Source organism: Hemicordylus capensis, chromosome 14 (assembly GCF_027244095.1).
Source record: "Hemicordylus capensis ecotype Gifberg chromosome 14, rHemCap1.1.pri, whole genome shotgun sequence".
Classification (NCBI taxonomy): Eukaryota; Metazoa; Chordata; class Lepidosauria; order Squamata; family Cordylidae; genus Hemicordylus; species Hemicordylus capensis.
In genome coordinates, this window is record NC_069670.1 from 3,521,613 (window position 1) to 3,544,840 (window position 23,228).

The window sequence follows — 23,228 nt, forward strand, 5'->3', positions numbered from 1 at the left end:
TGTCTCAGTCCAGTCAAGGTGACTCAGTCCAGTCATTTCTTGAGTCCAGACGTTTGCACAAATCAAGACGGGTGGCGCTGACCCCCTTTTAAGAGCTAAATGCCCCCACAAAGCCCAGACACTGTGGTGCCGGCCAAACACCCCAGGGCAGTTCCATTAACAGAGCTGGGGTGAACAGAGCCACCTTGAGATTTTCTTAATGAAAAGTGGGGTATAAATTTAACAATGCATAACAATAAAATAAAATAAATAAAGTCTGGAGCTTTCTGGAAGGTCCTGGGTTCGAACGAGGGCAGGTTCTACTAGCTAGACTCTGCTGCCAGTTTTCTTCCTTTGATTTTTGTTTTTGGTTGGCACCCTACTGAAAAGCAAGGAAAATTAATAGGCAACTCTCCTCCGCCCCCCAGACTGGCTGGCAAGATAATCCTAGGATCTTGGCACAGAGCCTGAAGCTAAAACGCATTCGTTTCAGAGGACCATTGAGTGATCCCTTCACAAAACATTATTCTTGAACAAGCTCACAGATGGGGGAAAACCCATTATATCCCCCCGGGCCCCGGAACACCTTGATTTTAGCCAGATTCTCTCTCAAACACCTTGTTCCATTGAGTTTGACTTTTAACTTCATTTTTGACTCTGTTCCAAGAGGGTTTGTTTTTTGTTTTAAATAAAATTCCTCAGGGATGAGATAAAGTGTGTGTGTGTGGGGGGGGGGGGGGTGAGTAAGGGGCATTCCTATGCTGCCATGTGGTAGGCTCTGGAAATTCATCGCTCCCCGGGATTGTGTAATGAACAGAAGCACCATTATATGAATCCGCTTATTAATCCTCATGGGATTCGGCCTTTGCCAGCTCCGGTAATACTATTATGGGCTAGAGAGGAGTGAGGGGAAAACCAGGAGAGGACTCCATTGTCTGTGGAAAGGCTAACTGCCTTGACGTCGTCAGCCCCAACCCCTGCTAACTGAGCAAAGAGACACCTTTGACAAGTGGCAATTCTCTTATATTTAGCAGGAGGAGAGCAACTGGCCCTATCCAACCCTAGCACAGCATCCCTCCAGCGGCTGTTGCTGGTGTCTACCTTATGTTGGCCGCTTGCCCTCTTCCTGAACGGCCAACATGGATCCTCTCTAACCCATAACCTGCCCCTTCCGCTCCCCTCTACATGCACACGATGGTGGGGGGTGGGGTGAGTAGGAAGCAGGGACCTTCTTCTGCCAGCCTCCTCTCCCAGCAAACTGTCTCAAGCACAGCCACCCCCCTGCCCTGGTGAACCCGGAGCTGCTACGGCCGCTGGGGTCCATCCCCTTCCCGCATTGAGCAAGGTGCCCACCGTTCAGGGCCTCCCTCCCAGGTGGAGTCTACCTAGGAGACACTCTACTACTGGCTCTATAGCAGTGCACATGACATGTTAATCTCCCAGCAGCATGTGGAGCAGAGCGAAGATCAGGCAGGATCCCACGCCGCCCATTTGTGCCATACTCTCCTTCTCCATTGTTGGGGGGGATTTACCTCCCAGCCACGGACCACCACTCAAGTCTCCGCGGACCTCCGGTTGAGAAACAGTCATCTTTCCTTGACACCTCAAATTGGCTGAGTTCTTCAGCCTCTGAGCCCGAGAAGCTCAGTTCTGGAGACGGTATATCGTCAGTATTCTCTGCTGTGAAGACAGATGCAAAGAACTCATTCAGCCTTTCTGCAATTCCCTTATCCTCCTTAATAATCCCTTTCACACCATCATAATCGAAGGGTCCAACTGCCTCCCTGGCAGGTTTTCTGCTTCTTATATATTTAAAGGGGGTTTTGTTATTTCCCTCGACACTTCTAGCTATATGCTCCTCAAACTCTCTCTTTGCATCCCTTATTGTGTCCTTGCATTTCTTTTGCCAGAGTTGATGTTCTTTTCTGTTTGCTTCATTTGGGCAGGACTTCAATTTTCTGAAGGAAGCCTTCTTCCCTTTTATAGCTTCCCTGACTCTGCTTGTTAGCCATGCTGGGTCCTCCTGAACTTGGTGGTACCTTTCCTCCTCGTTGGTATACATTCCAACTGAGCTGCTAATATTGTGGTTTTAAATAAGTTCCATGCTTTCTGGAGCGATTTGACCCTCCCGACTTTCCCTTTAAGCTTCCTTTTTACCACTTCCCTCTTTTTTGAGAAGTTACCTCTTCTGAACTCCAGCACACCTGTGTTGGACTCCCTTGACAATTCTCCATTCGCATATAAATGGAATTGGATCACACTATGGCCACTGTTCCCTGATGGTTCTAAAACTCTTACATCTTGCACCAGGTCTTGGGCACCACTCAGGATTAAGTCATAAGAACAGCCCTGCTGGATCAGGCCCAAGGAGGCCCATCTAGTCCAGCATCCCGTTCCGCACAGTGGCCCACCAGATGCTGCTGGAAGCCACAGGCAGGAGTTGAGGGCCGGCCCTCTCTCCTGTTGTTACTCCCCCAAGTCCAAGGTTGCCTTCTCTCTGGTTGGTTCCATGACCAACTGTTCTAAGGCCAAGTCATTTAGTGTGTCCAGAAATGTGGCCTCTCTGTCATTACCTGAATAATTTGCCCAGTCTATCTATGTATGGGTAATTCCAATCTATCTATGTATGAGCCAGCATGGTGTAGTGCAGGCCTGCTCAACCTAGGCCCCCCAGCTGTTTTTGGACTACAACTCCCATAATTCCCAGCCACTGTAGCCAATAGCCAGGGATTATGGGAGTTGTAGGCCAACATCTGCAGGAGGGCCGAAGTTGGGCAGGCCTGGTGTAGTGGTTAGAGTGCTGGACTAGGACCGGGGAGACCCAAGTTCAAATCCCCCTTCAGCCATGAGACTTGCTGGGTGGCTCTGGGCCAGTCACTTCTCTCTCAGCCTAACCTACTTCACAGAGTTGTTGTGAGGAGAAACCCAAGTATGTAGTACACCGCTCTGGGCTCCTTGGAGGAAGAGCGGGATATAAAATGTAATTTTTTTAAAAAAAACCCGAAGTCACCTATTATTACAGCTCTCTCTCCCCGACACTTCTCTGATTTGCTTCTCCAACTCCGGGTCACTCTCAGTGTTTTGATCCAGAGATCCCTAGTAATACATTTCCTTTTGGTCCTCATATTGTCACCCATCATGATTCTGTGGAGGACTCTGGCCTTCCTAGGTTTTCTAGCTTGTCAGATTTTATCCCTTCTTTTACATACAGTGCTACTCCACCCCAAATTCATCCCTCCCTGCCCTTTCTATAGAGTTTATATCCAGGAATAACAGTGTCCCACTAGTTCTCACTGTTCCACCATGTCTCCGTTACACCCACACTATGTTTTCATTAGCAACCAAGCACTCCAACTCGCCCATCTTGGCTCAGAGGCTTCTTGCATTGGTATATAAACACCTATAGGAACAGAGGAAGCTGCCATATACCGAGTCAGACCCTTGGTCTATCTAGCTCAGTATTGTCTTCACAGACTGGTAGCAGCTTCTCCAAGGTTGCAGGCAGGAATCTCTCTCCGCCCTATCTCGGAGATGCTGCCAGGGAGGGAACTTGGAACCTAGATGCTCTTCCCAGAGCGGCTCCATCCCCCAAGGGGAATATCTTACAGTGCTCACATGTATTTATTGATTTAAAATATTTCTATACCACCCCAAGCTTGCGTCTCTTGTAATCTCCCATTCAAATGCAAGCAGGGCAGACCCTGCTTAGCTAAAAGGACAAGTCATGCTGGCTACCACAAGACCAGCTCTCCTCTCACAGAGCCTCTTGCCTCACAATGACATGTACTCACTCTCTCTCGATTTTTTTGACCAGCTGCCACGTCTTTCTGTCTGTTCTACTCCCGATTCTGCTCGATCTCCTTCTGGTTTATCCAAAATGTTTGCACCCTTGCACTTTAGGGGATTTTGTTTACCGAACCAGATACCACCCAGTTCCTGTTGGCAATCTCAGAGCAGATTGCAATCCCCTAAGGGGAATATCTTACAATGCTCACATGTGGTCTCCCATCCAAATGCAAACCAGGGTGGACCCTGCTTAGCAAAGGGGACAATTCATGCTTGCTACCACAAGACTTGCTCTCCTCCCATGCCAGGGATTGCGCCTGGGACCTTCTGCATTCAAAGCTGATGCTCTACCGTCTCATCTCCCCCCCTCCCCAAACACTCGCCCCTACAACCCTGCCCACTCCTAGGATGTGCTTCGAAGAATGAGATGTTCTTAGGATGTGTCAACAAACCAAAACGCTCCAATTAAAAAAAACTTTTATTTCATAGCCAAGTAGACGAACAGCACGGGGGAATATAAAGGACAAAGAGGATTATTTAATTCCTGGCCGAGGCGGGCTGAGCAACCAAACATTTCAGTGATGGGATGGAGGGATGACGTTTGTAAAGACTTTGTGACATCCCACACCCAACTGGGAAGTTGGGGAGTCCAGTCTGAGGCAGGACATGGCGCTTGTAAGCAGAAATGATCGGTTCTCAGGGGTGGGTAGGGAGGGAGGTTCTTTCAGCGTTGTCGGCAGAGATGGCTTCCGCAAACCAATGGTGCCAGATAGCGGCCAGTGCTTTGAAGCAGAGCGAGAGAAAGGGGCTTATCCTGGCTCTTCAGTACTTCTTCCCTGTCGGCTTCATCTTTTTCACGTAATATTCGTTGCACCCATTGGTCAGCCCTGCAATGAGGGAGAGGTACCCCTCGAAGAAGACCTTGCCATCCCGACACTCCTCCAGGTTCTTCATGATCCTGTCGATGGCCAATGGGTCTTTCTGGTTCTAAGGGAAACGGAAGAGAAGGAGAATGGGTTAGGTCTGTCACTGGCTCACAGTCATAATGGCTCTGTGGAACCTCCATGTTCAAAGGCAGTCCACCCTGGAATGCCAGTCACTGGGGTGACAACAGCAGGAGGGGATGAATGAATGCATTCCTGTTCTGCTTGTGGGTTTTCTGGAGGCATCTGGTTGGCCCCCGTGGGAAATAGGATGCCAAAAATAGATGGACCTTGGCTTTGAACCCACAGGGTTCAAAATCTGATTGGTTTTTTCTTACACATTCTAGTTTATTAGGCATGGCCTCGGTTTCCTGGTCTCTGAAAAGCTGATCTCTTTATTTTTGCGTTTTGAGCAAAATGCTTGTTAAGATGCTGCTAGCACAAATAGCTAGCATTGACATAAAAATGTAAGAAGCTGCCGTATACAGAGTCAGACCCTTGGTCCACCTAGCTTAGAATTGTCTACACTGACTGACAGCAGCTCTCCAAGGTTTCAGGCTCAGGAGTTCCTCCCAGCCCTACCTGGAGATGCTGCCAGGGATTGAACCTGGGACCTCCTGCATGCAAAACAGATGCTCTTCCACTGAGCTACAGCCCCATCCCCCAAGCCCCCATCTCTACAGCCCCATTCCCAACCCCCATTTTACAGCACTCACTCACATGTGGTCACCCATCCAAATGCAAACCAAGGCAGACCCTGCTTAGCAAACTGAGACCATTCACACTCACCACCACAGGCCCAGCTCTCCTCCCCCAAAGGAAACTGCCTCATACTGAATCAGATCATAAAGTCCATTGCGCTCAGCATTGTCTACACTAGGGACGTGCAAAAAGGTTTGACTCGACAGTCCAAGGTCGAACCGAACCACCCCAGTTGGCCCGACCCCAGACTGAACCCCACCGGCCGTTTGTGGGTGGGTGGGTTCACAATTCAATTAAAAACTTAAATTGACTCGCGAATGGAACCGAACCAAATTGAACCAAACCCAGGCGGGGTTCGATGGGGGGCAAAACCAAACTGGACCATTTCTGTTTGGGTCCGGTTCAGACTCGAACCGGACTGGGCCAGCCGGTTTCGTGCACTCCGCTAGTCTACACTGACTGGCAGCAGCTCTCCAAGGTTTCTGGCAGGCGTCTCTCCCAGCCCTACCTGGAGATGCTGCCAGGGACTGAACGTGGGACCTTCTGCATGCCAAGCAGATGCTCTTCCAACTGAGCTAGGGTTCATGTCCTCTAGGGTTCAGCTCTGCCTCAACAGCTCTAGAAATTAAATCCCTGAATGGGTGGGTACCTGCATCTTACCTGTAGCACTCATGTCCGTCAATGTGCACGCAGGAAGACTAAAGCCTAACACAGGACACAGCCTGCAGTTCCATACGCCCCGACATGCTTTGAATTTGGAGGGGCAAAGTCAAGGATAGAACCATTGACCAACTGTGCAGGAGACATCCAGGGGGAGTCGGTCTTGTGGTCGCAAGCATGACTTGTCCCCTTAGCTAAGCAGGGTCCTCCCTGGTTGCATACGAAAGGGAGACTAGAAGTGTGAGCACTGGAAGAGATTCCCCCTCAGGGGATGGAGCCGCTCTGGGAAGAGCAGAAGGTTCCCAGTTCCCTCCCTGGCAGCATCTCCAAGATCGGGCTGAGAGAGATCCCTGGCTGCAACCTTGGAGAAGCCGCTGCCCGTCTGTGAAGACAATACTGAGCTAGATGGACCGATGGTCTGACTCAGGATATGGCAGCTTCTTATGTTCCTATGCTGGAATTCATCCAGTCATTCCCACCCCAGAGTGGCTCCAAGCTCCAGGACCCTCCTCCTCCCACTGCCACCAGCAAAAAACCGAGCCCCCGCTCACTCACTTTCATATATCCTGGGACCTCTCTCTCCATCAGCTGCCGGAGATCTTCCTTCTCCAGGTAGTTCTTATCGCCCGCATATTTGTGAAAAGTGAACATTATCTGCTCCATGGCAGTCTCTAGTTGGGATGGTATCTTCGTACTCATTTTTGGAACCTGTCCAAGGCAGGAAAGGGAGGGAGAGAGAGAGAGAGAGAGAGAGAGAGAGAGAGAGAGAGAGAGAGAGTTGGTTTCCATTGTTCCACCCCTTGACTGATGGAGGAAGCAAGAAGAACCGTCAACTAGTCAAACCACCCCATTCCTCTGCTGATACCATGGCTTCCGCCCCACGTCAGTGAAAAAGTATTAATATTCTAGCTCTGTTCAGATCGTATCCCCGCACTGGATCCAGTGATCACGCCATGGGGAAGCAAGAGCAAGTCTACTAGATCAGTTGGGCATTGCAAACATTTAAAATAAAGTCCCTAGTCCTCATGGTCCTAGGGAAACTCCCCCCCCCCACTTTAGCAAAAGGTTGCAAGGTGCACAATTGGTGGCACGCGTGAGCCCATAACTTCATGGCAAAGCACCGGCTTTGCGTATTGCAGACCCCCGGTTTAATCAACGGCATCGCCAGTTTAAAATATTAGATCGCAAGAACGGAGTGGTGCAGATCTCAACTCAACTGCAATTGACAACTCAACAGCCCAACGGCAGTGGAAATGAATAAAAAACCCATCAAGGCGAGGCGTGAAATCCAAACCTCTCTCAACCACGGGGGCCAAAAATATTACGAAAAAAACCCCGCAGACAGCAATTTGGAGATTAAGCCGTTCTTTCAAGCGCAAAGAAATTTAACAGTTTTGTCTTGTTTTTAAACCGAGGTCAGCTAGCTGGTTTTGCAACAAGGGGAACGTGCATTACTGAGACTCAAGGAAAGCTGGTCTTGTGGTAGCAAGCATGACTTGTCCCCATAGCTAAGCAGGGTCTGCCCTGGTTGAATTTGAATGGGAGACCACATGTGTGAGCATTGTAAGATATTCCCCTCAAGGGATGGAGCCGCTCTGGGAAGAGCGGAAGGTTCCCAGTTCCCTCCCTGGCAGCATCTCCAAGATAGGGCTGAGAGACTCCTGCCTGCAACCTTGGAGAAGCCGCTGCCAGTCTGTGAAGACAATACTGAGCTAAATAGACCAATGGTCGGACTCAGTATATGGCAGCTTCCTATGTTCAGTATATGGCGGCTTCTTATGCTTAATTGTAAACCGCCCAGAGACACAAGTTTATAGAAATTTTTAAAATAAATAATAAAAAATAGAGCACTTCTGGGCATGCACGAAGTGCCCATCCATGTGCAAATGGGGTCACAGCAGCCATGCTGGACCTGTTGTAAAATTCCTGCCTGTGACAGCGGAGGGTGGGAAAACCCAGTCCTGAAGAGCTGATTTTCAACAGCCCAACAGTTTGTGTGTGTCATTCTGTCCCCACCCTCCAAACACTGTTTCCCCTTCCCTCCGCATTCCTTCCATAACCCTTCCAGCCTTCGACTCTGTTGGCCTTGATTGTCGTTGATCGGCTGCCCTTTGAGCTGCCAGGAACATCTGCAAACCGGACAGGCCATCTGGTTCCTATCTGGAGAAGGCTCTGCGCCTAAGGCGGGGAGGAGCTGGCTGGGATCTCTCCATGGTCCCAAACAGAGGGCGTCTCGTCTCCTCCCCCTGGTTGGCTGGCACAAGGAGGCAGGCCCATCCTGCCTCTTGCCTTTCAAAAGTCTGCTTAGCTGAAGGCCACCCAGTGAGATCTGGGGAGGATCTGAACCCACCCCCCTGCCAGTTCTAGTTTGGTAAACCGATCTGCAACACCACACTATAATTAGGCAAGGGGAGAGACCACAGGGGGAAAGCAGGGAGATCAAGGCAGAATAAAGAGGGGAAGGATATGCTCTCATTTCAGTATAGGAAGACAGGTCCCTGCCCCGAGGCGTTTACAATCTATAATTCAACTCAGAAGAGCCAAGACTTCTGAAGGGGAGGGAGATGAAGGCAAGAACTTGGGAAGCTGCCATATCAGTCAGACCATTGGCGAATCTCACTTAGTATTGTCTACCCAGACTGGCAGCGGCTTCTCCGAGGCTGTAGGCAGGAATCTCTCTCAGCCCTATCTTGGAGATGCTGCCAGGGAGGGAACTTGGAACCTTCTGCTCTTCCCAGAGCGGCTCCATCCCCTGAGGGGAATATCTTGCAGGGCTCACACAAGTAGTATCCCATTCAAATGCAACCCTGCTTGGCAAAGGAGGCAATTCATGCTTGCTACCACCCTGAGCCAATTTTGGAAGGACGGTATAAAAATTGATTAAATAAATAAATAAATAATAAATAATTCCAGCTCTCACAAATAGGGGAAGAATATGGCCCTATTTACCCAATAAGAAACTCAGAACTCAAGGCAATCCCCTTAAAATATATACAATATTCTTATTATTATTTTACATTTATATCCCGCTCTTCCTCCAAGGAGCCCAGAGCGGTGTACTACATATTTGAGTTTCTCTTTCACAACAACCCTGTGAAGTAGGCGAGGCTGAGAGAGAAGTGACTGGCCCAGAGTCTCCCAGCTAGTTTCATGGCTGAATGGGGATTTGAACTCGGGTCTCCCCGCTCCTAGTCCAGCACTCTAACCACATTCGAAAGGAAGAGAACTCCAGATTTAGGACTTCCCCCTGGTTTCTCACATCAAAGATGTTTTTAGAACTTGGAGGGGGGGGAAAACTGATTTTGGATTCGGTTAAATAAATCATAGGTCATATTGGAGCCTGGACCTAAAGGCCTTTGGAGGCCCCCCTCCCCTGAAAATTAAGCACCAGCCAGGAGACCACACCGCCTATAGAGGATTTTGGGGGTCCCAGGGACTGTGAAGGCCTGGACTTCAGCCCCAAAGTCCAGGAGCAAGAGCATCTCTGGATAAAAACGATGCTTTTATTTCACAAGAACATGGACAGGTCTCTGCCCCCAGAGGCTTACAATCCTGTGGAAGCAGAGGCGTATGGCGTGCTTGTTTATGACAATTCCATGCACTTTGGCTTCGCTACAGAAAAGCCCAAGGACTCAGAAGTTGTGCCAAAGGCCTCCCAGATTACAAGTGCGTTTCTCTGCCACGACATTTCTCCCAACAGGCAATCCCGAGAAACGCAGCATCACGCTGCACGAACAACCTCCCCCTTCCCCCCCCCTGCCCTGCGCCGCAGGCGGCCTGAAATCTAAAGTATTTTGCAAGCAGCACGTCTTGGTGCAAAGGGCAGAGCAGGGTGAGAGAGGCGGAGTCTCTGCCCGGCAGTCAGATCAGGGCGAATGTTTATGGCGCACATCCAGGCCGTCAGGGGAGGTTTTCGACTGTCTTAACGGCTGCTGGCTGGGTTTCCCTTCCAGAGCGGGGAAGCCAGCCCGCTGAAAACAAATTCCAAGGTTACTCCAAGGTTGCAGGCAGGAGTCTCTCTCAGCCCTATCTTGGAGATGCTGCCAGGGAGGGAACTTGGAACCTTCTTCTGCTCTTCCCAGAGTGACTCCATCCCCTAAGGGGGGGGGGAGAGATCTCACAGTGCTCACACTTCTAGTCTCCCCTTCAAATGCAAACCAGGGTGGACCCTGCTTAGCAAGGAGGTGTTTGCGACCACGAGATCAGCTCTCCACCCTTAAATAGAAATCCTGCTGTTTTAGGAATATATGAAGCTGCCATATACCGAGTGGTCCATCTAGCTCATGGATTGTCGACCCAGATTGGCAGCGGCTTCTCCAAGGTGGCAGGTAGGAGTCTCTCTCAGCCCTCTCTTGGAGATGCTGCCAGGGAGGGAACTTGGAACCTTCTGTATGCAAGCCGGCAGGCCCTCTTCCCAGAGCAGCCCCCTCCCCTGAGGGGAATGTCTTAAAGCACATGTAGTCTCCCATTCAAATGCAAACCAGGGTGAACCCTGCTTAGCACCTCTCACCCGGCCTCGTTTCTAGAACTTGAGAAGCCAGGGTTTGCATCCAGCCGGCTGATGCTCTGGACATGCTCAGAGGAGCTGTTCTTTATTACATCACAGGTCCAAGGAAGAAATGAGACAATTCGGCTGCAGGGTCAAAATTTTTGAGCAACTTATTTCGGCTAGCAACACATAGCAACTTTACTCTGGATCAGACCAAAGGGTATGTAGTCCAGCATCCTGGATGCCAACAGCAGCCTCTGAGAAGACCACAAAGAGGACATGAAGGCAGCTCCTCCTCCGTCCATCCCCAGGACACAGACTGACTGCCCCTCTATATGGAAGTTTCATTTTGCGGTCACGGCCAATGTCTCACAGGCTACTTCAGTCCAAGACTAGAACGGAATGGGAAGACACACCAAGACTTGAGCATGATGTGTCTCCTTGGCTAAGCAGGGCTCACCTCAGTTTTCATTTGGATGGGAGACTACACGTGAGCACTATCTGCTGTAAGATATTCCCCTAAGGGGATGGGGCCTGTAGCCCAGTGGCAGAGCATCTGGCTTTGCATGCAGAAGGTCCCAGGTTCGATCCCGGGCAGCATCTCCAGGTAGGGCTGGGAAGGTCTCCTGCCCGAAACCTTGAAGAGCTGCTGCCAGTCAGTGCTGACGATACTGAACTAGGTATACCAAGGGTCAGACTCAGGAAAAGGCAGCTCCCTAGGTTCCTAATATTACGCCACCCGAGTTCTGCCCTTAACACACTTCCCCCAAGCAAGAACTCATGGCTGATGGGCAGGACTGTCACGAGATGGGCCGTTTGGAAGTTTCCAGAAGCTTCTTGACCCAGACACTCACTATTGAACAGGGGGAGGTAAAATTTCAGACCAAGTCTGATTTTTGTTTAAGACATAATACTATAAATCAGGCACAGCGTGACTAAGACAAGTATGTATCATATATTCCATCTTAACACACTTGGACACCTAAGCCAACAGGGTAAAAAAAAAGATTTTTTAGGTTCGAGGGCTCCGAACACTTACAACCATACAGGAACTCTGCCATATTGAAAGGCCAAAACAATGCTTTTTTGGCCATTTTGGAAGGCAGGCAAGACAATCTGAAATTGCTGCTTCTAATCCAATTGCAAAACAGTCCAACGGCCCAACAGTCTAACAGGAGAGCTTAGAGTCTAAGCATGAATCGTCCCCTTTGCTAAGCAGGGTCCATCCTGGTTTGCATTTGAATGGGAGACGACATCAGCGTTCCCTCTAACGGGGTTTCCCAGATGTTGTTGACTACAACTCCCAGCATCCCCAGCTGCAATGATCTTTGGCTGAGGATTATGGGAGTTGTAGTCAACAACACCTGGGAATCCCCGTTAGAGGGAACACTGCTACATGTGAGCACTGGAAGATATTCCAGGGAATGGGGGCCGATCTGCCTGCTTGCATGCAGAAGGTTCCAAGTTCCCTCCCTGGCAGCATCTCCAAGATCGGGCTGAGAAAGACTTCTGCCTGCCACCTTGGAGAAGCTGCTGCCAGCCTGTGTAGACAATACTGAGCTAGACGGAGCAGTGCTCTGACTCAGTAGGCAGCTTCCTCTGTTCCTTTTGTTGCCAGAATGGACTTCATTCAGCTCACTTCCATACTACAAAATTTAAAACTCGTTTGGCTTAACGCTCATGGCTCCCGCACAGCCACTGCAGTCAGGCAAAGGGGTTGAAAGGTCTGTTGGGACACATCCGCCCCCTTCAAGAGCGACAACTCCCAGAATTCCATGGGAAGAAGCCATGACGGTGGTCTTTGCTCGTGCTCACACATTGCCCTGCACTGCAGTTCTGAAGCATCGGAAGTTGCATTCTTGCTATGCACTGTGTTCTCATCAATATTATGGAACTGCGTCTGCCCGAACCGGTTGGGCGTTTCCATCCTGAGACGCCAAACCGATTCGGGCACATCCTTAGTGGCTGGATGGCCCTCTGTCAGAGATGCTGTAGCAGATTCCTGTACTGAGTAGGGGTGGGGGGTGGGGAGAACAGCCCTGCTGGATCAGGCCCAAGAATGCCCGGCTAGTCCAGCATCCTGTTTCCCACAGTGGCCCACCAGATGCCTCTGAGAAGCCCACCGGCAAGAGCCGAGGGCAAGCTCCCTCTCTCGCTCTCGCTCCCCTGCAACTGACTAGAGAAGACCTCTAAAGTCTCTTCCAACTCACATATGCTATGGTCTCATTCTAACATTTCCAATAGGATACGGTTCATTATTGCATTAGCGAGCACCATCAGTGGGATGTTACTTTGAAACTGTGGTTGCCGTTTCGATTCCCCCCTCTCTTTGGCGGTTTGCCTGGCTGTTATAAGCCGCTTTGGACACAACCTTCAATGCCAAAGCAGCATATAAATAAAACGAGTCCTTTTAAGTAGAACTAAAGAGGGAGGAGAGCTGGTCCGGTGCTAGCCAGCATGAATTGTCCCCTTTGCTAAGCAGGGTCAGTTCTCATTTGCATATGAATGGGAGACTTGATGTGTGAGCACTGGAAGAGATTCCCCTCAAGGGATGGGGACAATCTGGGGAGATAAGACGGTTCAAAGTTTTCCCTCACTGGCCTCTTCAAGGTTCCTGCCTGCAACCTTGGAGAAGCTGCTGCCAGTCCGGGTAGACAATACTGAGATAGATGGACCAAGGGTCTGACTCAGTATATGGCAGCTTCTTATGTTCCGAATGGAGTCTGCTTTCCACTGCTTTTTAACGGCTCTCCCATGTGCTGCGAATTAAGTCTGCAGCTGTCTATCAACACGTGGGTTACAAAGGGGTATTGTCTATGCCAAGTGTTCCCAACTGGGAGGGGCCCTCCAGATGTTGCTGAACTACAACGCCCATCACCCCTAGCCGCAATACATCGTAGCAGGGGATGATGGGAGCTGTGGTCCAGCAACCTCTGGACTACCACTGGTTTGGAACCCTGAGTGGCCGCCATCTTGAAACAAGATGGCGGATTGGCCAGAAGAAAAAAAAAAGAGGCCTTCTAAAGATCAGAGGCGCACACACAAACACAGAGAAATGTGGTGACCTCATATGCCTTCTTGCCTTCGAAAAGTAGGCCATGTGATACACATCAACTTTCCAGGCTTTAAAATGAAAATATTTTTACTGCAGCTGCTGCTTTGTGTTGTTGTTGTTGTTGTTATTAGTCTTTGTACCCTGCCACAAACTTTCGTCTCTGGGCGGTTAACAATAGCATAAAACAAGTTAAAACATATACAAACACTTAAAACAATTGTAGGTATTATTGTTTTTTTAATGGGCTTTTACATTTTTAAATAGAGGTACAATATTATTGTATCGTTAGATCGTCTGTACTTTTGTAGTTTAATTATGCCTTGTTTTGCTTATACTGTAAAGCGCTTTGAGATTATTTTAATGAAAAGTGGCATATACACTGAACGAAACTATTTAACTCTATGCAGATGCAGCCCAAGAGCTCAGTGTCACCTTGAAGCCTACACATGAAGGGCCACAAGCCTTCCTCAGCCATCTCAAGATGGATTTCCAGGGCGCTGCCACAGAAACACAGCTCGCAAGGGGCCAAAATGCGGAAGGAAAAACGCCCTTACGTCTCTGTTGTGACTGCTCAACCGCAGAGACTTCCTGTAAGTTGCTTGTTCACTCCTGGGTATCCCCCGGGTGGGTGTTTGCTAGGAGCATCAGAGAAGAAATTGGTGGGGTTTGGGGGGAGGCTCAACATTTCTGCCACCAACTGCCATGATGAATAAACAGGATGCTGGCACGGTTCCCTCCTTCCTTGCACAGTCCTGTGCAAACGTCAGCCCTGCTGGGCCACACCCATCGGCCTCGTGGGGGAAGACGGAGTGGTTTCCAGACCCCGCAGCTATAACACCCACGCTTTGCAACCTCACAACGACACCCCAAAAATTAACACCTGCGGCTCGTTTCGCAGAGTTCAGTCTAGCCCTGAGAACTGGGCAGGCAAGGAATTCAGTGTGACTCCGCAACCCGCATCCCTCTCCACGGAAATCCCGCTCAGCCCTCCTCTTGTGATTTTGGAGATTTCATCACAGCCACATAGCCACACAGCTTCAAGCTGATTTCTGCAACCTTGAGGACTGAGTCATGTTTTTTTTTTTTTTTTTTTAAAGGAGAAACAGTCAGAATGCTGCACAGAGCTATATAGATTAGACACCGTGCTTCCACAATGCAATTGTGTCACCAAAGTCTTGGGACATAGGAATGTCCTTGCTGGGTCCATCTAGCCCATAATCCTGCTTCCAACAGTGGACAGCCTGACACCTCTGGAATTGTCCCCAGCCCCTTAGATTCCAGGGTAGACTGCTCCTGAACACGGAGGCTCTATCTACCCCTCCCTTCCAGGCCAACACCTGCTAGTCCACCCACCAAAGAATGGCTAAGAACTGCTATGCTGACCCAAGGCCCCGGCCTTTGCAGGCCTCCAGCAACTTGAATGCAGAGGCAGACTGCCTCTGATCATGGAGGTTCCATTCTTCACTCTCCAAGCAAATGAGAATTTAAGAGGAGCCCTGTGGATCAGACCAGGAGGTCTATCTAGTCCAGTATTCTGTTGCCAACAACAGCCAATCAGACGCCTCCAGGAAGCCCACATGAGGGGCAGGAAAGAAACCGCCCATCCCTGTCGTATTGCACACCCCAGGAACATCTTTCAGAAGTTGGGAGCAGTGTTCAAATTCTGGCGGAAATGGCGGTGCGGTGTGTGTGTGCGTGCCTGAATGAAATCCAAACACTCCACCCCAACTCCTCCCAATCACAGCCAAACCCTGTTGCTTTCTAAATACAGTAGCTAGGAAGGCCATGAGAAAAGGTAAGCAATGGTATTCTCCCTCTTGGACATGAATACTTCTAGAGAGGAGAGCTGGTCTTGTGGTAGCAAGCATGACTTGTCCCCATAGCTAAGCAGAGTCTGCCCTGGTTGCATATGAATGGGAGAAGTGTGAGCACTGCAAGAGATTCCCCTCAGGGGATGGAGCCGCTCTGGGAGGAGCATCTAGGCTCCAAGTTCCCTCCCTGGTGGCATCTCCAAGATAGGGCTGAGAGAGATTCCTTCCTGCAACCTTGGAGAAGCTGCTGCCAGTCTGTGTAGACAATACTGAGCTAGATAGACCAATGGTCTGACTTGATATATGGCAGCTTCTTATGTTCTAGCGGTGGACGGGGGGGGGGGCTGTACCCCACACATCTCTGCTAGGAGTGTGCATGGAGCTGGTCCGGGGCCATGTAAGAGGCCTCTGGACCGGTTCGGAATGCGGCCAGAGGTTGCTGGTTCAAATCCCCGCTGTTATGTTTCCCATAACGGGCAGCAGCGATATAGGAAGATGCTGAAAGGCATCATCTCATACTGCGTGGAAGATGGCCATGGTCAACCCCTCCTGTATTCCAAAGACAACATGAGTCACACTTGGCCTCTGCAGAGAGAGCAAGAGACGGCCTAAAAGATTTATAAAGCACACAGCAGCCAAGACCTTTAAGTCCTTTGTGTGGCGTCCCCAGAGTCTGAGCATTACGGGGAGGAAAAAAGACAGGGAGGGGATTAAGATCATAAAGGCAGCCTAAACTGCAGGGCCCAAACCAGAACCTACTTCAATTTCAATCCATTTCCACTAGACAAGGAGGTTGAATCTGGTGTGGATCTGAACAGAATGCCACACACAAGCAACGTTTCCTTCAAAGGCGCCTCCGAAATGCCATCGCTACAATACGAATTAAACCCGAGTGGTCTTAACAGTCTGGTTTTCATGTCAGGGCACTGTCTGGGCATGCAGAGAAACGGATGTGGTGCAGGCTTCCTGCACTGTATGGGACACTTCCGTGCCCCGTTTATTTATTTATTTTAGACCACCCCCCCTATTATTATTAAACAGATAGAAGCAGAGGATTAAATATTTTTAAAACCTCTCTAAAAAGGTGTACAAAAACAGCTACAGCTGTCCTACAAACGGCTAGCAAGTTACTCATTGGACAAAAACAGCGACCGAACATTGGTGCCATGTGGGAATGTGTATTGTGCGTGAGGAGCTGTGGCAAGGTCATGCGGTCTGGGTGAGTTGCTCCACCCTTTATCCATGCTGCCATTTTCACAGCCTTAGGGTAGTTAAAGATGGAGGGGCCTGGGTAATAGATGTGCGAGGAATTCGACCGCATCGATTCAACTCAAAACTGCTTGCACAGAATGGGATATGTTCGAGTCGATTCAAATTTGCCTGAACCCGAATCGAATTTGCCTGAACCCGAATCGAATTTGCCTGAACCCGAATCGAATTTGCCTGAACCCGAATCGAATAGCAAGCTACTCACAGTAACAAGAACAGCTACAGTCTGTCTTCCTACAAACGGCTAGTAAGTTACTCATCGGTGGAATTCCATTCAGGCTGAGTAGGTGGCCTCGGCACACGCAGGGGCGTGCACACAGCCAAACTTTGTTTATTTTCAGGGCTGGCCTTTGTTCGAACAGTGCCTCAGTCACCGCTCCCACCCCATACTCGGCCCAACCTATGCAGCGCATTGCAGGCAGCCACTTTGTGGAGTGCTTTCTAAGCAGACAGCGGCGGAAAAGCTTGACTACGCATAAGCAAATGTGCCAGGCTTGCTTCTAATGAGCAAGTGATGCGTGAGACGCCTTAAGGATTCAGCGCATCAGAAGGCAGACAGGACACCAGAGCGGGGGTGCATGGCGCTGGGGGAGAGCTGGTCTTGTGGTAGCCAGCAGGGAGTGCCCCTGTTGCTAAGCAGGGCACACCTTGGTTTGCATTTGGATGGGAGAACACATGTGAGCACTGCAAGAGATGCCCCTTAGGGGATGGGGCCCGTAACTCAGCGGAAGAGCATCAAGGTCCCAACTTCAAACTCTGGCAGCATCGCCAGGTAGGGTTGGGAAAGACTCCTGCCTGAAACCTTGGAGAGCTGCTGCCAGTCAGTGTAGACAATACTGAGCTAGATGGACCAAGGGTCTGACACAGTTAAAAGAAGAAGAAGAAGAGGGAATTGGAGACATTTGTGAGCACTGGAAGATATTCCCTTCAGGGGATGGAGCCGCTCTGGGAAGAGCATCTGCCTGCTTGCATGCAGAAGGTTCCAAGTTCCTTCTCTGGCAGTATTTCCAGATCGGGCTGAGAGAGACTCCTGTCTGAAACTTTGGACAAGCCACTGCCAGCCTGTGTAGACAATACTGAGCTAGATGGACCAAGGGTCTGACTCAGTATATGGCAGCTTCCTGAGTCCCTAAATAGCGACGCGGCTCGTGATCAGCTCTCTTAAACCACAAACCAACCCTTTAAAAAATGCTCATGGCACAACAAAGAGACGGTCATAAGAGGGGAACAAATCCATGCCTCTTTCTCTCGATTTCGAAATGGACAGTCGCCCAGCCTCTTTAAAATCAAGGTGAGGGAGAGAGAGAGAGAGAGAGAGAGAGAGAGGCTTCTGTGACTCCGCCCTCTTCTAGACTCCGCCCTCTTCTTCCGTAGTGGCGACTTCCTGGCTGGTCCCACCACAGAGGCCTGGCCTAAGCAAGCCGCCAAGCAAGGTGCTAGGAAGGACTGTACCAAGCCAGCCTGCAAGGTAGGGGAATTGGATTTCTGAATTCTCCTTTGGGTATAAGAAGAAAACCAGACCTCTCTGCCAGAGCACCAAAGAACTCCTGCCTCACCCCCCCACCTCAACTCCCTGCTGTATTAGCTTTCTATTAACTAACTAAAAGGAATATCTAACTATTGGCAAGGAGTACCCCACCCTCTGCCCCTGGCATTCAAAAACAAGGCTGCCTCCTGTAGTGGGAAGTGGTACAGTCCTCACTGCCACCTTGGGACTCTACCACCTGTTCTGCTGCAGTTGTAAACCTAGGCCCATTTATTCATGTGGATTTGTGATCCCATTTTTCACCCACATGAATGAACTGAACAGAAGAAGCCGTCTGTTCATCCATCCAGCACGGCACTGTCTATTGACTGGCAGCTGTTCTTCAAGGACTCAGGTAAAGGTCCCCCCCCGGCTTCATCTCTGCTACCTAAGATCCTTTTAACTGGAGATAGGATCAGGGACCTTCTGCAAGTAAAAGCAGGTGCTCTACCGCTGAGCTAGGATTTCTCCCTAGCACAGTTGTGCGAAACATTCGACCGATTCGATTCAAATTCGAATCGATCCCACTCGAAACCGCTTGCACAGAATGAGAGTCATTCGCACCCGTTCGAATTTGGGCAAAGTCAAATCAAATTCAAACTAAATCTGAGTGAATTCGATTCAAGTTCTGGCAAATTCAAATCGATTCGAACAAATCCCATTCTGTGCAAGCAGTTTTGAGTTGAATCGATTCGGTCGAATTCTTCGCACATCTATTACCCAGGCCCCTCCACCTTTAACCACCCTAAGGCTGTGAAAATGGCAGCATGGATAAAGGGTGGAGCAACTCATCCAGGGCTCCTCACGCACAATACACATTCCCACATGGCACCAACGTCTGACAACTTGTCACAGTCATTTATTTCCTCAGTGGGAAATGAATTAGATGGACCTTTAGTCTCACCCAGCAGGTCTCTTCTTAGATTCTTAATATCAACCATGCAAGCTAGAAGTGGAACCTACAGATACAGAGGCAGTCTACCTCAAAGCACCAGCTGCCAAGGGCAAAAATGGGGAGCGCCATCACCTTCATACCCTGCTTCTTAGAGGCCTTTGAGTGGGCACGGCTGCGAAGAGAAAGCTGGATTGCACAGAACAGATCCAACTTTGCCACCCATGGCAATGAATCTTCTTTGGAGAGCGCCACGGCCCCACCCTCATGTCCCCAAAGCCGGGAAGGGAACTGGACGCTCAACAGGATGACGAATCAGCGAGGACCTCCTGCCAACATGTGACCCAACGGCATCTTAAGTAGGTCACAGCAACTCACAAGGAACACCCTGTATTTTCAGACTGGAGTGGCCCAACTATAGTCTGCCATAGCCACGTCTGGTTCTTTGCCCCTAAACACGTACATCTGAATGACCTGCGGCCGCCACTGAGCGAGAACCCTGCAAAATCGCAAGAACAGCTAAACAATCCGGAGATGCATAAAGGCTCCTTCAGACACACATCCAGAGAAACTGCACATCCTTTCCTAACATTTCTCCCCACCATGGAAAGCACCGGAAACTTCAGGAGGGGGAAAAACCAACAACCACCCAGCCGAAATCCAAAACTTTAGCAGCAGCGGGGGAAACTTCCGAAAGATCCACAACATCAAAGTCAACTGGGAGAGGCAGCTAGACTGCTAAGAACATATAAGAGAAGCGGAATCTCAGCCAAGGATCTATGAAGCAGGATACCCTGAAGAAAAAACTAGCTCGAGCTAATCCTCCCCTGAGGTAGACTGCCCTTGTCCATGGAGGCTCCAGGCCTAACTCCCACAGTGAATAAGATCAGCTCTCTACTGTAATTCCCATCTGGTGGGCCATAGGGCTGCCTGCAGCAGACACAATGACAAGCAGAGGTCCTATCGTTCTTCTCTTCCCCCAGTGAACCCGATTCCATGCATTTTGCTTTTCCTTCTGCCCTGACGCACCCAGTGAAGCAAGTCAGAGATACCCTATCGTGTTCCACGCGGGAGCCACTTCTCATTACCAAGGGTGGAGCAAGCGATTGCTCATTGTGCAAACACGAGTGCCACGCCCTGGATGCAACCAAAGAGGACCCCCAGCCCGCTAAATCTGGTTAGTTGAAGCCCCCTGGAGGACCACTGGCAGATGTCCAGCCAATCTTCCAGCACCGGCTTGTAGCTGGGGCCCATTCTTGCAAAGAACACAGAACCAGATTGAGTTTGGTTTGATCCGGCAAGTCAGAGGCCGTGTCTCCACGCTTCGCTGTGCCACTTTGGTGGAGTGCCAGCCCTGCGTGAGGAAAGGTCCAGGTTTCAATCCCTGGCAGCACCTCCTGTGAAATCCGGGAAAGACTCCTGCCCGAAACCCTGCAGAGCTGCTGCCCGCCAGAGTAGACAACACTAAGCCAGAGAGGCGAAGGTCTGACTCAGTAGGAGGCAGCATCTTATGGTCCTTCTGAAGCCCTGTCTCCAATTCAGCACCAGTTGACGCCAATTAGTTTATCCCTTAAGTGTCCAGAGCCCCTTTCTCGAGACGGGCTGCTGGCTTTGTCAATTTCATGGGCACTGCTGCACACAATAAGCCGAACAGCACAACAATTTCACCCCAAAAGCAAATATAGTCTATGCTAAACTGAAATCGACCAACTCGGACACAGTTCACCTCTGCGCCTTGCAGCGGAAAGGGATCCCTCCTATGCCAGGACATCAAAAATGGGCGAGGCTCTCTCTCTAGAACATTTTCAAGCTGGACCTTTCTTCTCTGCCCAGTCGGGAGTCCCCGCCACTCACTCTCACTCAGTTCTACCATCTTCCTGGGTGGGGAACCCTAACCAAGCAGGGACACACCCTTTTCCCTATGGCAGGAGACCTTGAAGCCTCACCCACCCCAAATTCTTCCCAGGAGATCCCAGTCCACCCTGGTTTTAGTTAGGAGAGAGATTCCTTTTAAATATATATCCATCCATCGATCACAGTATACTTGGGGGTCTCCAAGACCCCATTCACCTTCAAGATCCCTATTCTTCCAACTCCTCCTCCCTGCCCCCCACCTTCCTAGTTCCAATCTGGCGATGCTCCCTTTGCTCAGAGCACCAGATTTAAGACCCCACCTCAACACCAAACAAACCCAGAACACCCCCCCCACCCCCCAGGATTTTTAGTAACATCCCAAAGGGGTAGCTTTAGTCTGCTGCAATTAAGAGTTCTATGCACTGGCTTATGGATCAGGTCATTTCGAAGAGAGGACACCCTTTCACCAGTAGGAGCCCCCCCCCATTTTCCTAGTGAGTCCAGCGGGGGCAGGGGCATAACTAGGGCAAAGGGGGCCTGTGTCCGCTCCTCACCCCGCCAGCCCCTCGGAGGGAGGGAGATAAAGAAGAAAATAGGGCGGGGTGGAGCTGGGGGTCCCTCTTTGAACCCAGCCGCTCAATTACGGCTATACTCCTGAAGGGGGGGGGGCACTCCATTTTCCAGAGCGGCTTGAGAGCCTCCTACAAGGACCCTAACTCTCCCCCCTACCCATCCTAACTTTTGGCCACCCCTCCCTAGAAACTCATAAAAAAAGAATTGGTGTTCAATTTTGAAGCGCATAATTTTTACTAGATTGCGGATTTTTTTGGGGGGGTCCCCTCCGGGGTCCCTCCCACAGCAATCCTTCTCCCCTCTTTTAGTTGCACCCCTCCCCTATTCCCCCCCGCCTCTGGCTCCGGAGAAGACCTTGGTCTGGACGGGGCGCACGGGCTGCGCGTTTTTACGCACCGCGCCTCTCCAAATCCCCGTTACACGCCGCGCAAAAGGGAACTCACCGGGGCGGGCGTGGAGCAGCTGGCAGGCACGGGAAACCTGGAGCGCCGGCTGGCAGAGAAAAAGTGAGGCAGGCTGGCCACCGCCTCCGCAGCCTTCGCGGGGCTGGGGCTGGGCTGGGGGCGGAGAAACAGGACGGGCTCTCCAGACGGACTAGAGAGGAGCCCACGTGGGGCGACCAGGAAGAGAGAAATAGGCTGACCTCGCCTGGTTTAAAGCAAAATCAGCTCATTCCAGACCTTCGCCTCTAGGAATCTATGAAGCTGCCGTGGCTTTTACCGAGTCAGACCCTTGGTCCGTCTCGCTCAGTCCTGCCTACACAGACCGGCAGCAGCTTCTCCAAGGTTGCAGGCAGGAGTCTCTCTCTCAGCCCTACAGACACCTGCAGGTCTATGTACATATTTTTGTGTGAATGGCTGGACGTATGTTCTTCACTTTGAAAATGAACCCAGGTGCAGGTCTTGTGGTTGCAAGCATGACTTGTCCTTTTAGCTAAGCAGGGTCCACCCTGGTTGCATCTGAATGGGAGACTAGAAGTGTGAGCACTTTTAGATATTCTCCTCAGGGGGATGGAGCCGCTCTGGGAAGAACATCTAGGTTCCAAGTTCCCTCCCTGGCAGCATCTCCAAGATAGGACAAGATTTATTCTTTTAAAAAAAATAGGACAAGATTTTTTTATTGAGCCAACAAACTACCAAAGCATACAGTACGTTGCCTCTTGCCTGCAACCTTGGAGAAGCTGCTGCCAGTCTGGGTAGAGTCCAAGGTTTCTCAGCATGTGGGTCCCCGGATGTTATTGGACTTCAACTCCCATAATCCCCAGCCCCAGTGGCCTTTGGTTGGGAATTATGCGAGCTGAAGTCCAATTTCATCTGGGGACCCACACGTTGAGAATCCCAATACTGAGTGAGATGGACCAATGGTCTGACTCAGTATATGGCAGCTTCCTGTGTTCCTATGTCCTCTCAAAGTTAGAGTCCAGAAGTGTGCTACTGACATGTACTGAACATAACATGTGAATAACTGTGCATGCATACACAAATATTTATATACCACTTTTCAACAAAAGTTGTCAAAGCGGCTTACAAAGATAGATAGATGACAGATAGATAGGGAGAGAGAGAGAGAAAGGCTCCCTGTCCCCAAAAGGCTCCCTGTCTAAAAAAGAAACACAAGATAGACACCAGCAGCAGCCACTGGAGGAATGCTGTGCTGGGGACGGATGCGGTCAGTTGCTCTCCCCCTTCTCGATAAAGAATTCCCCACTTT

General features: G+C 50.3%; 1 protein-coding gene across 2 annotated transcripts; it reads right to left on the minus strand.

Moving 5' to 3' along the window:
- Positions 1-4,225: 4,225 nt before the first annotated feature.
- S100A10 (S100 calcium binding protein A10) lies at positions 4,226-22,114 on the minus strand. Of its 2 annotated transcripts, none has more exons than XM_053278638.1 (3): positions 21,962-22,114; positions 6,606-6,758; positions 4,226-4,752 (listed from the first exon to the last, which is right to left on the minus strand). In XM_053278638.1, the coding sequence occupies exons 2-3, from the start codon at positions 6,747-6,749 to the stop codon at positions 4,588-4,590; spliced, it is 309 nt and encodes a 102-aa protein (XP_053134613.1). In that variant the 5' UTR covers positions 6,750-6,758; positions 21,962-22,114; the 3' UTR covers positions 4,226-4,587. The 2 variants fall into 2 exon arrangements, with proteins under 2 accessions (XP_053134613.1, XP_053134612.1); XM_053278637.1 differs by lacking the exon at positions 21,962-22,114 and adding an exon at positions 20,818-20,877.
- Between the last annotated feature and the right edge of the window lie 1,114 nt (positions 22,115-23,228).

Bases quoted from the DNA above. Each gene is read 5' to 3' on its own strand.
- S100A10 (XM_053278637.1), bottom strand. From the start codon at position 20,862: ATGTCCTGGCATAGGAGGGATCCCTTTCCGCTGCAAGGCGCAGAG. The intron at 6,759-20,817 runs GTGAACTGTGTC...TGCCTTGGACAG, and splicing joins TTCCGCTGCAAGGCGCAGAG to GTTCCAAAAATGAGTACGAA. The intron at 4,753-6,605 runs GTGAGTGAGCGG...CGTTTCCCTTAG, and splicing joins AGGTCCCAGGATATATGAAA to AACCAGAAAGACCCATTGGC.